This window comes from Spinacia oleracea, chromosome 4 (genome assembly GCF_020520425.1).
Source record: "Spinacia oleracea cultivar Varoflay chromosome 4, BTI_SOV_V1, whole genome shotgun sequence".
Lineage (NCBI taxonomy): Eukaryota > Viridiplantae > Streptophyta > Magnoliopsida > Caryophyllales > Amaranthaceae > Spinacia > Spinacia oleracea.
The window spans coordinates 165,990,795-166,003,351 of NC_079490.1; the positions used below are offsets into that span (position 1 = coordinate 165,990,795).

A 12,557-nucleotide genomic window follows, 5' to 3' on the forward strand; every position below is an offset into this window, starting at 1 on the left:
TCGGGTTACCCACGATCCGCTTACACCATCAATCGGTCAATCCATCATCGTATATGAGTTTAAGTCAACACGGACCCAAGTCACTCAATCCAATACACAATACAACTCTGGTAAGTGGTAAGGGTGTTAATGAGTCGAGTTTGCTCGTGAACTACTCGATGCTCGGCTCGAGCAGGCTCGACTTTAGCTCGGATTCGGCTCGATAACTTAATAAACCAAGCCTGAGCTATCAATGGTTCGGCTCGAAAACTCGTGAACAAGCTCAATTCTTTTTAATATGTGTATTTTTTATAAACTTAAGCCGAGCCTGTACTCACGAGTTTCGAGCTCGAGTCGAGCCTATAAAGGTTCCGCCTCGGCTCAGCTCATTAACACCCCTAGCTCTGGTGGCAGGTTGTATGGGGGTTGAAAATTGATCCACGAACTTGTTCAAATACCCATTTTTCAAAATAAGATAAACAATGGTTAGACATGTAACCCAATTTTTCAACCCTTAAACCACCAAATAATAAACCCATGATCCATTCCAGGTTGGTCAACCCTAACCAACCCCTAAGTCAAGCCAGATAGGTCCCAGTTCAAATGACTCAATCCGTTATTGATTATTCATTAAATTTTTTCCGCATTGTATAAGTATATAAAATACTCCGTAACTATTAAGATTTTAAATATAATTGATAGTGAATCCATTTTGGACTTTAAACCTATCCATTAGACCAGAGTGGGTAAAGGCGTAAAGGTCAGTATATTTTAAGACCCTAGAAAGGGCAGAGTATCGTCAAAAGTCAGGGTAGGGTACGAGTATTACCAAACCCTACCCAAGATCCTACAAGAACACTATGCCCTATTCAATATTTACCACAGAAACATGAAAAAGGGACGATGTATGTAAATTAGGAGAGAGAAAAATTCAAACAATGATAACATAGACTACAAATCTTTATTACTCTTTAATATACTTTTCCACGTTTCTTATTAGATGACAATGTGATTTTTGACTCTATACACACAAACTCTTTTGATATCTTTTTGTGATTTATACTTAAGAAAAAAACATAGTCCATGTGGGGCCTTATAAGATTCGTCTTAATAAATATTTTTTAAATATCAAATTTTTATATATTTTTCTCCATAATTAAAGATATCAATGTTTGAAATCGTGCATTTGCAAACATGCATAAAGAATTATGTCATCTGAAAAAGAACAGATGAAGCAAGCATTAAAAAGCCTTCATAATCACGAACACCTCTCTTCAATGGCTTAAACCCACACCCTCAAGTTTTAACATTAAACTCTTTACCACTAAAATAAGTTATATTGCGTTGTTATTTCCAAATGAAATAATTTGGATAAACAAATGAAAATGTGCCCTCTTCAATAAATTGAAATCCTTATTAAAACTCGTAATTTATAATCAACATGAACATGTCCAAATTAAAACAACGACCATCAATATAACCAACACCACAATCAACTCACACGATTTTGTAGTTTCATATGAATCATGAGCCACCAAAATCATTCACACAACAAGAAGAGTAGATGGAATAAAAAAGAGATACCCTAAGTTAAGTGGCCCAAACAAAATTGGAGTAGGCAGCCTCAACCACAAAATCACAAATTCTAAGTTTAATGTGGACCCAATCATATCTTGATGAGTCTTTAAACTTCAAGATTAAAGAAGATTATTTTACTCAGACCTACAGTTGTGTTTGTGACTGATATAGCGCGAACCCAGAAAACATGCAAAATTCTCTTTCAATTTCTTCACAAATGGAGCTTCGTTCACTTCAACATTCATCTTCTCCTCTAACAAATCTACCTACTTCTCTCTTATTTCGCAGCAATTTGGTTAAAAGGTGTTATCTTTATGATCAATTCATCAAATTCTCTAGTTCTGTGAAATACCCAGGTGCTAGATTCCAGAAATTACACATTAAAGCTCAATTGTCAACTGGTATGAACAGTTTTCTTGCCTTTTTTCACTTCAAATTGAAATGTGGATTCCTCCTAATTATCATGAAGTTCAGTTCTTTGTAACTTTTATTTCTGGGTTTGTTTGATTGATTTTTTTTGGGTGGAGCGCATTGAATAACCATTATGCATTTGCAATTCAAATTAAGTGCTTTGATTAAGATGAGAAATGTGTGTTTGATTATAGATGATTAATTTGTGTAGAAATTTCTCGAAGGAAGAGGGAAAGGAAGAGGAAAACAAAGGGAATGGGTGATGAACATGAGTTTAAGTATGAAATTTGCTAGGAAAATACTGTAAGGGAAACTGTTAATATGAACTTAGGGATAAGGTTGTGTACATTTGGAACTCGTCCTTTTAGCTCCGTTCCTGGTGGGAGAGCCTGATTAGAATGTTGGGGTAGTGTCAATGGTAAGGGATGCTGGTAGAAAGATACAATGTGGTTAAGAATTTATACCTGAAATTACCTGTTTTGACTTTTGATGCTAACTTATTAAACTTTTGGAGAGATCAAGTATTCTAGTGCCAGTCTTTTGTCATACTAGTAGTTAAATGTGCGAATGTATTATCACAATTCAAAAGGTGCCACTAGATTTAGGTCTTCAAAAGTTAAGGGACATATGTAAAATGGGTTCCATTTTGGATATTCAGTAGTCTAAACTCTAAAGTTGTCTTTTTGTCATAAAATAAACCAAATATTTTTGCTAGGTGCTACGAGATTCAGCTCTTCGACAGTTGAGGCAACTACGGAGAGTCTTGATTCCAAAGATGAAGATGTTGTATTTGTTGCTGGTGCAACTGGTAAAGTTGGCTCTCGAACTGTAAGGTCAGAAGTCTTAATCATAGAACTCAGTGTAGAAAATTTTCTTTGAAGTTGATCTCGTGGTTTGAATTTCTAAAGAGTATATGATTTTCTTCAGGGAACTCTTGAAACTAGGATACCGAGTAAAAGCCGGAGTCAGGAGTGCACAGCGAGCAGAAAGTCTGGTACAAGTATGTTATCCTCTTCCACAAGGAATACTATTTTGATCAGTGAATGATTTTCTTCTTAAGTGATACTACTACAGGTACAATAATACAGATACAAGAATACAGCTACATGTTTTTCCAGCCTCACACAAATTCTGTCTGGGGTTGGGAATGCAGAGTGGGGAATGTACTGGAAAAAAACTTGTCAAACTCTTTTGAGATGTATAATCAAATCATAGGAGATTTTCTTGATAAATATTTACATATTGTCCTCCAAACGAAGTGTCTTAACTCTGCAATGCCCTCCGTTGTGATATTTGGCAGAGTGTTAAGCAGTTGAAGGTGGACACAGATGCTACAAGTAGACGTAAACGTAAGTGAAATGCAACAGAACAGCATTTTGGTGTTTAACTGAGACCACTAGCTTAACTGCAGACATTGTTCTACTTAAGTTAAGAATCAAGCCTGCAGTAATAAACTAATAACAGACTACTTTTGGTGTTTAGCCCAGCTATAGAGATGCTTGAAATCGTGGAATGTGATCTAGAAAAGCCTGGTCAGATTGCTCCCGCACTAGGTAGAGCTTCAGTGGTCATCTGTTGCATCGGTGCCAGTGAGAAGGAAATTTTTGACGTGACTGGACCCTATCGTATTGATTTTATGGCTACCAAAAACCTCATCGATGCAGGCAAGTCAGCAGTTAATTTAATAAACTTTGGTTTTGGCATTGCTCGTATTTGTGAGATTCTCATGTGGAACCTCTTGTTTCAAATAAATTTGTAAAATGTAGAGTCATACATGTGGAACTTACATATTTATGGTACTCAATCCCAATGATAGTGTCAACTGTCAAGTATACACTTGAATCATTCCATATTGCATTGATCAATTACCCCTGTAAACTGAAACCTACACGTCAGGCAATTAAAGAACCAACAATTTGCTAGACAGAGTTATCAAAGGATTGTTCTCTTATTCCCTTCACACAAAAAAATAAAGGATTGTTCTCTTATAGTGAAGCAAAAAGATTCATTATCCTTTGTCTTTGCATCAAAATGGGCTATATTAAAATGAATTATTAAACTATCTGCTCTTCTTTCTTTCTATGAAGTAGTAGATGGTTGTTAGATCAGGATCAATGGGAATATTGCAGGGTTTAAACTGTTTATATCTGACACCCTTACCCTCCCATTGGTAGGAGCCTCTTAAGAGTTAGGCTGATGTTATTATTGTTCTGTTTGAGTTTGAAGAAATGCATTTCTTAGAGGATTTTTCCATTGATAACACCTCATGATAGTTCTTGACTATCTGACATGCAGCAACTGTTGCAAAAGTTGACCATTTTATTCTGCTTACTTCATTGGGTACGAACAAGGTTGGATTCCCTGCAGCCATATTAAAGTAAGAAGATAAGTTGTGTACTTTCTGAATTTTACAAAGATTTGAGCTAAATAAGAGAAAAGTGTTTTACCATGTATTGATCTCGGAAGTTACTCTCTTCTTCCTTCTCTAGTTTGTTTTGGGGAGTGCTTTGCTGGAAGAGGAAAGCAGAAGAAGCGCTAATAGCTAGTGGTCTACCCTACACAGTCAGTGCTACTGTACAAGATTAGGAGTTCTGTTCTTCCTTTATCATTCATTATCTAATGAATGTACATAACTTTATACAGATAGTGAGGCCGGGAGGTATGGAAAGGCCTACTGATAGTTACAAGGAAACTCATAACCTGACCCTTGCACAGGAGGACACTTTGTTTGGGGGCCAAGTCTCAAATCTGCAGGTATACTAATTGTACTCCTTGCTATGTGATGTATCCCTCATTCATCAAAGGGGATTTTTGGTCTAAGTGTCTAACGTTGTCCTAATCTTGTTAGATATTTTAGGCAATTTAACTGCACTTGTTGCTTTGACTTGTTAACTTATGGAAGATGTTTCTGAAGATTTTTGTTAGTGAATGTCCTAAACTTCGTCTTTCCTTGATAATGAATCTTTATCAGTTAATTGCAGGTGGCAGAACTCTTGGCATCCATGGCACAAAACCGGAGCCTTTCTTACTGCAAAATAGTGGAAGTAGTTGCTGAAACAACTGCACCATTAACTCCTATGGCTGAGCTCCTTGTGAAGATCCCATCTAAAAGGGAAGTCTTGCAGAAACCAGAGGTAACCACCCCTCTCTCAAGTAAAGAAAAAGAAATCTGGAATGAGTATCCTTAACAACTCATCCGTTGATTCTCTGTTCAGAACTTCACTTAGTTTCACTTCAGCTGTGAAAGGAACCCATGACAGTGCAGTTTGAGGAAGTTTTAAGTAAAATTTTGATTTTCTATATTGGCTCAAAATTTAAATAAATTGAAATTAGAAAATTCATAAAGCTAGAGAAAAGTTGTGATTCTGATTGTCTCAGAACATGCAAACCTAACAGTAGTTCTTTTAGTTTGGTTTAGGCTTGCAGTTCTTTTGACCTTCAATTGACATTGATCAAGAAATATACTAGTAGCATTTGTTTTCTAGGAGTATTTGTAGTTGTATGGATGATTTAGTAAACAAGCTCTCTTCTTAGCTGATAATAAGATTTCGTGAGCGAATAAATTAGTGGCATACGCGTAAAACTATTCTAGTGAATTTCATGAGCTAGCATCTTCGTTCTCTTGGATTGGTTTGATTACATTGAGTAGGGGGTCTATTCTATTGCTAAAATTCAGCCATATGTTGAATTTTCCAACATTGAGGAGTCAGGTCCCAATACCATTTAGTGGGAGGGTGGGAGGCCTGGGAGTTGTGGGATTCAATAAGACGGATTTTCAATTGACACATTTTGTTTTCCAAAGTTTTAGTAATTCAAAGGGAAAAAAATGGCGTTTTTTCGCTTGTTTTGTTTGTAGGTCATTACCCCTTAGATTCTCTCTACTACATCCTCTATTTACTTTGGGATGGGGGAATTACTCTTATCTAGGAATGACTGTGATAAGAAATTATCTTGCATAATCAGATACCAGAAGCTCCTAAGACATCTGGAGCCTCACCAGAAACGAGCACGGTAACTGAGGCAACAAGCATTCTTAAAGAGGAGGAACTCCCAAAAGAAAAATTAGAGGCAAGCCCTTCACATTTCTGCTCCTACAATCCTATATTCCTATCTAATATAGGTAGTTTTGGCCAATCATCTTCTCACCAATAGTTTTCATTTTCAGGAACAGGATCCTACAACTAAGCCGCTTGAAGCTGAATCTTCCAAAAGTTTCACCACCGAGATACCAACTGATGTAATTGCGAAGGAATCAGTTGTAGATGGAAGCATGCAGTCCAGGCCTTTGTCTCCATTTACTATGTAAGCTTATGCTATCATCCAGACACAGTTTATGGCTTAAGTTAATCATCTAACACCCTTCTGATGATGACTCCGTCAATGATTAATTTCAGGTATGATGACTTAAAGCCACCTTCTTCTCCATGCCCAACAACTCCTAGTTTCCCTAGTGATCAAGGAAAGCAAACTGGACCTGTTTCTACAGATACATCAACCAGTATTCCAGAAACAGAGGCTGATACTGCTGACACAGCTACCGTGGAATTGCAGAAAACGCAGCCTCTTTCTCCTTATACAGCGTAAGTTATAACACCCATTGTATTTGGCTTATGCTAGCAAAAACACCCTTAACTTTTTTGTTTTTTTCAAACAGTTATGAGGATCTGAAACCTCCCAGCTCTCCAAGCCCGTCTCCTCCTGGTAATTCTCGTGTATCTTTGGAGACCTCAAAAACTGTGGATGGTGTACCACAGAATATCGAAGGGAATGGAGCCTTGGCAGAAGATGTTCAGCAGGAATTGATTTTTTACCACTCACCATACGCTGCGTAAGTTTGTACATCACGTATTGATATATATTTTGTGGGTGGTGAAGTTTTGTGATTGACTGGTATTAGTGTTTTTGTACTTTGTAGTATAATTTAATAGCATGTGAAGAAACAAGATTCTCATAGGTGACAAGAAGCATGAATATTCATGGAATAATGAGGGGACTACTCTTTTGAGTTCATGTGCATGCATCTTTCCCCTGCATATGATCTACTTTCCTAACTGCTTCAGTAAAAAATGAAAATTTCAATGGTGCCCAATCTGTCCATTGTAGTTTGTCTTCATTTTCCTACGTCTTTGCAACGCCTTCTTAGTTCTTACTTAAAAAATTTCTTCATGTCAGTTAGCTAGTTAGTAGTTGGCTTTGATCTTTACACTCAGCATTTGACATTTAACTAACAAACAAAATAAGGCATTTCTCTTTTCCTCGCAGTTATGAAGATTTGAAGCCCCCTACTTCACCAACACCTGCAGCTCCTAGTTCATTGACCAATTCCATGACCTCGGCTGGTGCTGAATCTCAGACGGCTAGTTTGTCCAATAATGGTGCAGTTGAACCTGTACAAGAAAACGACGCAGAGGACGAGCAGACTTCATTACAGCCAAAGCCGAGACCACTTTCGCCGTATACTATGTGAGTTGATCAATATTCAATCTTTTTTTCACTTTGATATGTGCTTTTTCTTTTTCCCATTATAGAAGAGGTTTTCCGATGTTGCTAGTTTATTAGGGTAGCAGACACACAACCTAGGAGCAGGATGCCCTGTCTCCAACTATTCAACTAATATGAATGCTGGGAATTCGTAGCTGAAATTCCATAAAGCTTGGCCAACTTTTGTAGAGTCTTCTGCAAAACCGTGTTTTAATTATCTGCAACTTGCATTCTATCATGAAAATTTTAGCATAATGCTGATATTTGTGTACATACCTCTACTTTTTTCTTTCTTTTTCTGTCAAGTGATATAAACGTTCTTCATGCCACTTAGCTAGTTAGTAATTGGCTTTGATCTTTACAAAGCATTTGGCAGTTAATGCTAATAGAAAAAAGAAGTCATCTCTATTTACCTTGCAGGTATGAGGATTTGAAGCCCCCTACTTCACCAACACCAACAGCTCCTATATTGGCCACTTCCATAACCTCGGCTGTTGCTGAATCTCAGACGGCTAGTTTGTCAAATAATGGTGCAGTTGAACCTGTCGAAGAACACGATGCAGAGGATAAGCAGACTTCCATACAGCCAAAGCCAAGACCACTTTCGCCGTATGCTATGTGAGTTGATCAATATTCACTCTTTTTTTCCATTAGAGAAGTGGTTTTCCCATGTTGCTAGTTTGTCAGGCTAGCAGACTCACAACATACAACCCAGGAACAGGTTTCCCTGTCTCCATTTCAGGATATTGTCTTGTTTACCTGCTTATAACTCACTATATCTAGTAATTATTCAAGACAATTCACTATAGACTCGAATATGGATGCTTTATTTAGTAAATTGCCTACAGTTAATGCGTACCTGTATATAGTGACTAGGATCTCAACATTTATCCTTTCTTCACGTAAATAATTAAGGAGTGCCCCTCAGTAAACTGTGAATGCACAATCAATTGAGATTTTCTTGATGGCATTTGTTGTTGCAATTTTGAGACCTTTGTGTAAAACTGTTGCTTCTGCGGTGAAGGAGGTGTTGACTCAGGTTAGAAATGTAAGTCGCTGTAAATTTGTGGTTGGGTGTCAATTTTGCGTCCGCAGAGAGATAATTATTTGTTGGCTGGCTAAAAGGTGGTCTTTTAGAAGCCAATATGTTATATTTTTTCCATTTCCAACTTTCCTCCTTACTACTTTTCAGATAATTTCTCTATGAGCAAGAATGTGTCTTCAGATGATGGAGTCTTTCTGTTTAGGTTTGTGTTAAAAAAGGTAGTCTGTAAAAAAGGTAGGTGTGTAAATATTTTCCAACTCAAATTTGACAAGAATGCTCTGTTTAGAGGGTTGGTTTTTCGGACCCTCGGTTTTCGCTGGCATTTAAAGCTAATCAGGAAAAAAAAGTCATCTCTATATTTACCTTGCAGGTATGAAGATTTGAAGCCCCCTACTTCACCAACACCAACAGCTCCTATATTGGCCTCTTCCATAACCTCGGCTGTTGCTGAATCTCAGACAGCTAGTTTATCAAATATTGGTGTAGTTGAACCTGTCGAAGAACACGATGCAGAGGATAAGCAGACTTCCATACAACCAAAGCCAAGACCACTTTCGCCGTATACTATGTGAGTTGATCAATATTCAATCCTTTTTTCACTTTTAAGATGTTTTTGTTTTTATTTTTTATAATTAGAGAAGAGGTTATCCCATGTTAATTGCTAGTTTATTAGGCTAGCAGACTCACAACATGCAACCTAGGAGCAAGATTCCCTGTCTTCATTTCAGGGTATTGTTTTCGTGCTTATGACACACTGGCTAGTAATTATTCAAGACAATTTACGAACTATAGACTCTAGTATAGATTGATGCTTAAAATGGTAAATTGCCTACAGTTAGTTTATGGCTTTATGCATATCTGCGTATAGCAAGTAGGATGTCAATAGTTTTCCTTTCTTTATGTAGATAAGGAGTGCCTTTCAGTAGGATGTCAACTCTTATACCTAGGAATGTGCTCAACCCAAGACCAAAGCTATACAAGATTTGCTAATTACTCCGTAATTCTTAATGCAAAACTAATTTTGTAATTATCTGAACTTAACTAAACTCATCTGAACTTATTTTATCTGAAAAAACTTATTCTGTCTGAAATAAACTTATTTGTGTGTGAAAGTATCTGAAAAAAAATCTGAAAAAAAAACTTTTTTTTTCTGAACTTACCGAACTTAACTGAACTTAATATTATATGAACTTAACTGAACTTACCAAACTTAATTGAACTTATATTATATGAACTTAACTGAACTTATATTGTGTGAAATAAGTCGAACATAACAGTGCCTTAACTCTAACAGTACTCCGTATAACCTGTAGCTCTTTTCTAACACATCCTGTCTGTTCCTCTCACAAAGGTATGACGACATGAAGCCACCAAGTAGCCCGATGCCATCACCAGGGAATCACTAACTGCTCTTATGTTAGTCCTGCCGATCCAGGCTGCAATTCTCAGTTGCAACTGAAAACTCGAAGTTTCCTGCACATATTTTTTTTGCAATTGTTAAAATCCATACAAAATTGTATCCTTATTGATTGCAAATTAAAGTTAAAGCGAATCAATGTGCATATTTTCCATGAGAGCATTTCAAACTTGTTTGGATCTCTTTTCATTTAGTTCAAATTTTGTATCACATTCAAGCTTCAACTGGGCTTTACTACTGTCTGGAGTCTAATATTGGTATGTAAGTATAAAATCAATGTGCTCAATTTCAATGGATGGTGAACTTTCTGGTGATTGAATTCCAGCATTTTGGTCATTGTTAATTCTTACCCGAAATAAAATAAAGGTCATGCTTTTTTAGCAGCATTGGAAGATTGCTTGAAGAATTGTTTTTACATTTGCAATTTGCAGAAAGTTTTATTGAAAAACCAAAAAAACATTAAAATCTCTGACTTAACCACTAGGTCAAAACCTTATTGGTTAATTAAACTATTTAATTTAATAACATTTTTAAACGAGAGGTTGATTTATCTTGATATTTTAGAGTGACAAAATGATATGTAAAATGTGAATCAAATTAAAATAATTAAATCAACAAATAAACTTAATATCAAATAATTAAATATGTTTTTGGGATGTCCCATTGAGATTGCACCATACCCTTAATGGTAAGTTTTCCCACTTGTTCTCTCTTTATCTCTCTTTGTGGGACCACTTTTCCCAGGGCCGTCTCCAGCTACTTGGTGGCCCTGTGCTAAATAGATATTGGGCCCCTATAAATTTTTAGGGATAATTATTTAATGTAAAACATATCTATTATATTAAATTTGTTTGTTTATACAAAATAGTGTCAAATTGATAATATATTAACGTTTTATGAGGGTTAGTTTAATAAAAGAATGAAAATGTTTGATAAAAGGGTGATTTCTTTAGTAAGGAAAACTAGAATAAAGCGAAAAGCAAAAAGGAGAAGGTTGATGAGTCTAGAACTCAGGTGCCAGATTCCTTGCTTTTGCCTCCCTAACAAAGTTCTTTTGTTGTTTAATAAAAAGGTTTGGGCCCTAAAATTTTGTGGCCCTGTGATGTAGCTCCGATTGGACCGCCCCAATAACCGGACCTGGCTTTTTCCATATACATTATTTATACCTAATTCTTAATAAAATGAAATTTCTTCTATGGAGCAATAAAAAAGGGACGGTGGGAGTAAGATGTTTCATGAGTTTAAATTCCATGTTTTCTTGGTAATAACATTTTGAGGCACATGTGACATGCATGCAGAATACGGTTTAGGAAATGAGGTGTCTACTAACGGCGATGTGTATAGTTTGGGGATCCTTTTATTGGAATTGTTTACTGGAAGGAGGCCTATTATTCTACTAATGAAATGTTTAGAGGGGGGATGAACGAGTGGGTCTGGCGTGGTCTCGTCCTGGCCCGGTCCACAACTATCTTTATCTATTGTTGGTCCATAGTTGATCTATTGGGTAGCCAACGTTGTTTTTCCCACAAAAAATATACTTCGTACGTAGAAGATATAAAAAGTTTGACTGGATTTTTTTTTTTTTTTTTGACAGGATTGGAAAATTTAAGTACCCTCTTCACACTTTATCATTTAAATTAGTGGACATATATTTCAATGATTGAGATTGAGCAGACTGAGTCAGTGAGAAGGTTCCTTGGAATCGGTTCCACAGATCCACTTGAACGTTTTCCAAGTCGTCGGTCACCTTATCTAAGTCATCGCTCACTAGTCGATCACTAATCACAACTCAAATCATTAGGTTACTGCATATCATACCAATAATAACACATCATTGTTCCATCCCCAAAACCCATATTTAGACTGCGCCTCATAAGATCATTAGGTTACTGCATATCATAAGATCACCATTGTCATCGCTATTACAGAACCGTACATGAGATTTTCACCTCATACGGTAAAAAAACGTTTACACCTTATATTTATTAGAAAAAGTAAATAAATACAGATTTGATAATTATTTTATTAACATGCTGACACCCCCGACTCAAAAATCCTAACCCCGCCATGTATAGGCCTCTCAACAATTGTGACTCACAGAGTATTTCTTTGACTTATAGCAATTTTCAAACAATGAAGTACTACGCGCTAGTACAAGGTAATTCTGTAATAGCATTCTCTTATAGTCTTATACTACGTAGGTAGTTTGTTATAGAGTACTCCATTCGTTTCGAAATAATAGGTACACTTACGCATTTCACAACAACCAAGATAAATGATTGAAATGTAAGAAATGGGAAAAGTGGAATGTTGTGAGAAAAGAATGATAAAAAATTAGGTTGAGTAGAGTAGTTTAAGAAAAGAAGAATAAAACAATAGGTTGGGTGGAAAGTTATGAGTAAAAGAAAATATAAAAGTAGATTGCATGGAATTTTATACGTAAATTAAGTGGGAAAAAGAGTAATGTACATTTACTAAATAGGATGAGACGATGAGTCATCTACCAAAATTAGAATAAAGTACATTGCCCCTATTATTTTGAAACAACCATTTAAAAAAAGCCGTCTCATTATTTCGAAACGGAAGGAGTGTTACGTATGACACATACAAAAATTCAACGAGTATGATGTATATGCATAACTGTTA

General features: G+C 36.3%; 1 protein-coding gene across 2 annotated transcripts; it reads left to right on the forward strand.

Annotated features, from left to right (window-relative positions):
* The first annotated feature begins 1,689 nt into the window (after positions 1 to 1,689).
* On the forward strand, positions 1,690 to 10,157 carry LOC110806252 (protein TIC 62, chloroplastic). 2 transcript variants are annotated; one of them, XR_008932155.1, is made up of 17 exons: positions 1,690 to 1,958; positions 2,684 to 2,801; positions 2,896 to 2,968; positions 3,269 to 3,317; positions 3,456 to 3,632; positions 4,264 to 4,345; positions 4,458 to 4,530; positions 4,612 to 4,722; positions 4,950 to 5,102; positions 5,932 to 6,036; positions 6,134 to 6,270; positions 6,363 to 6,548; positions 6,623 to 6,796; positions 7,231 to 7,431; positions 7,870 to 8,067; positions 8,642 to 8,728; positions 8,865 to 9,003. XR_008932155.1 is itself a non-coding variant. In XM_056842240.1 (17 exons), exons 1-17 carry the CDS (start codon positions 1,745 to 1,747, stop codon positions 9,898 to 9,900), a joined length of 2,304 nt encoding a protein of 767 aa, XP_056698218.1. In that variant the 5' UTR covers positions 1,692 to 1,744; the 3' UTR covers positions 9,901 to 10,157. The 2 variants fall into 2 exon arrangements, 1 of the variants encoding a protein (XP_056698218.1); XM_056842240.1 differs by lacking the exon at positions 8,642 to 8,728 and adding an exon at positions 9,846 to 10,157 and having other exon boundaries at positions 1,692 to 1,958; positions 8,865 to 9,062.
* The last annotated feature ends 2,400 nt before the right edge of the window (positions 10,158 to 12,557 follow it).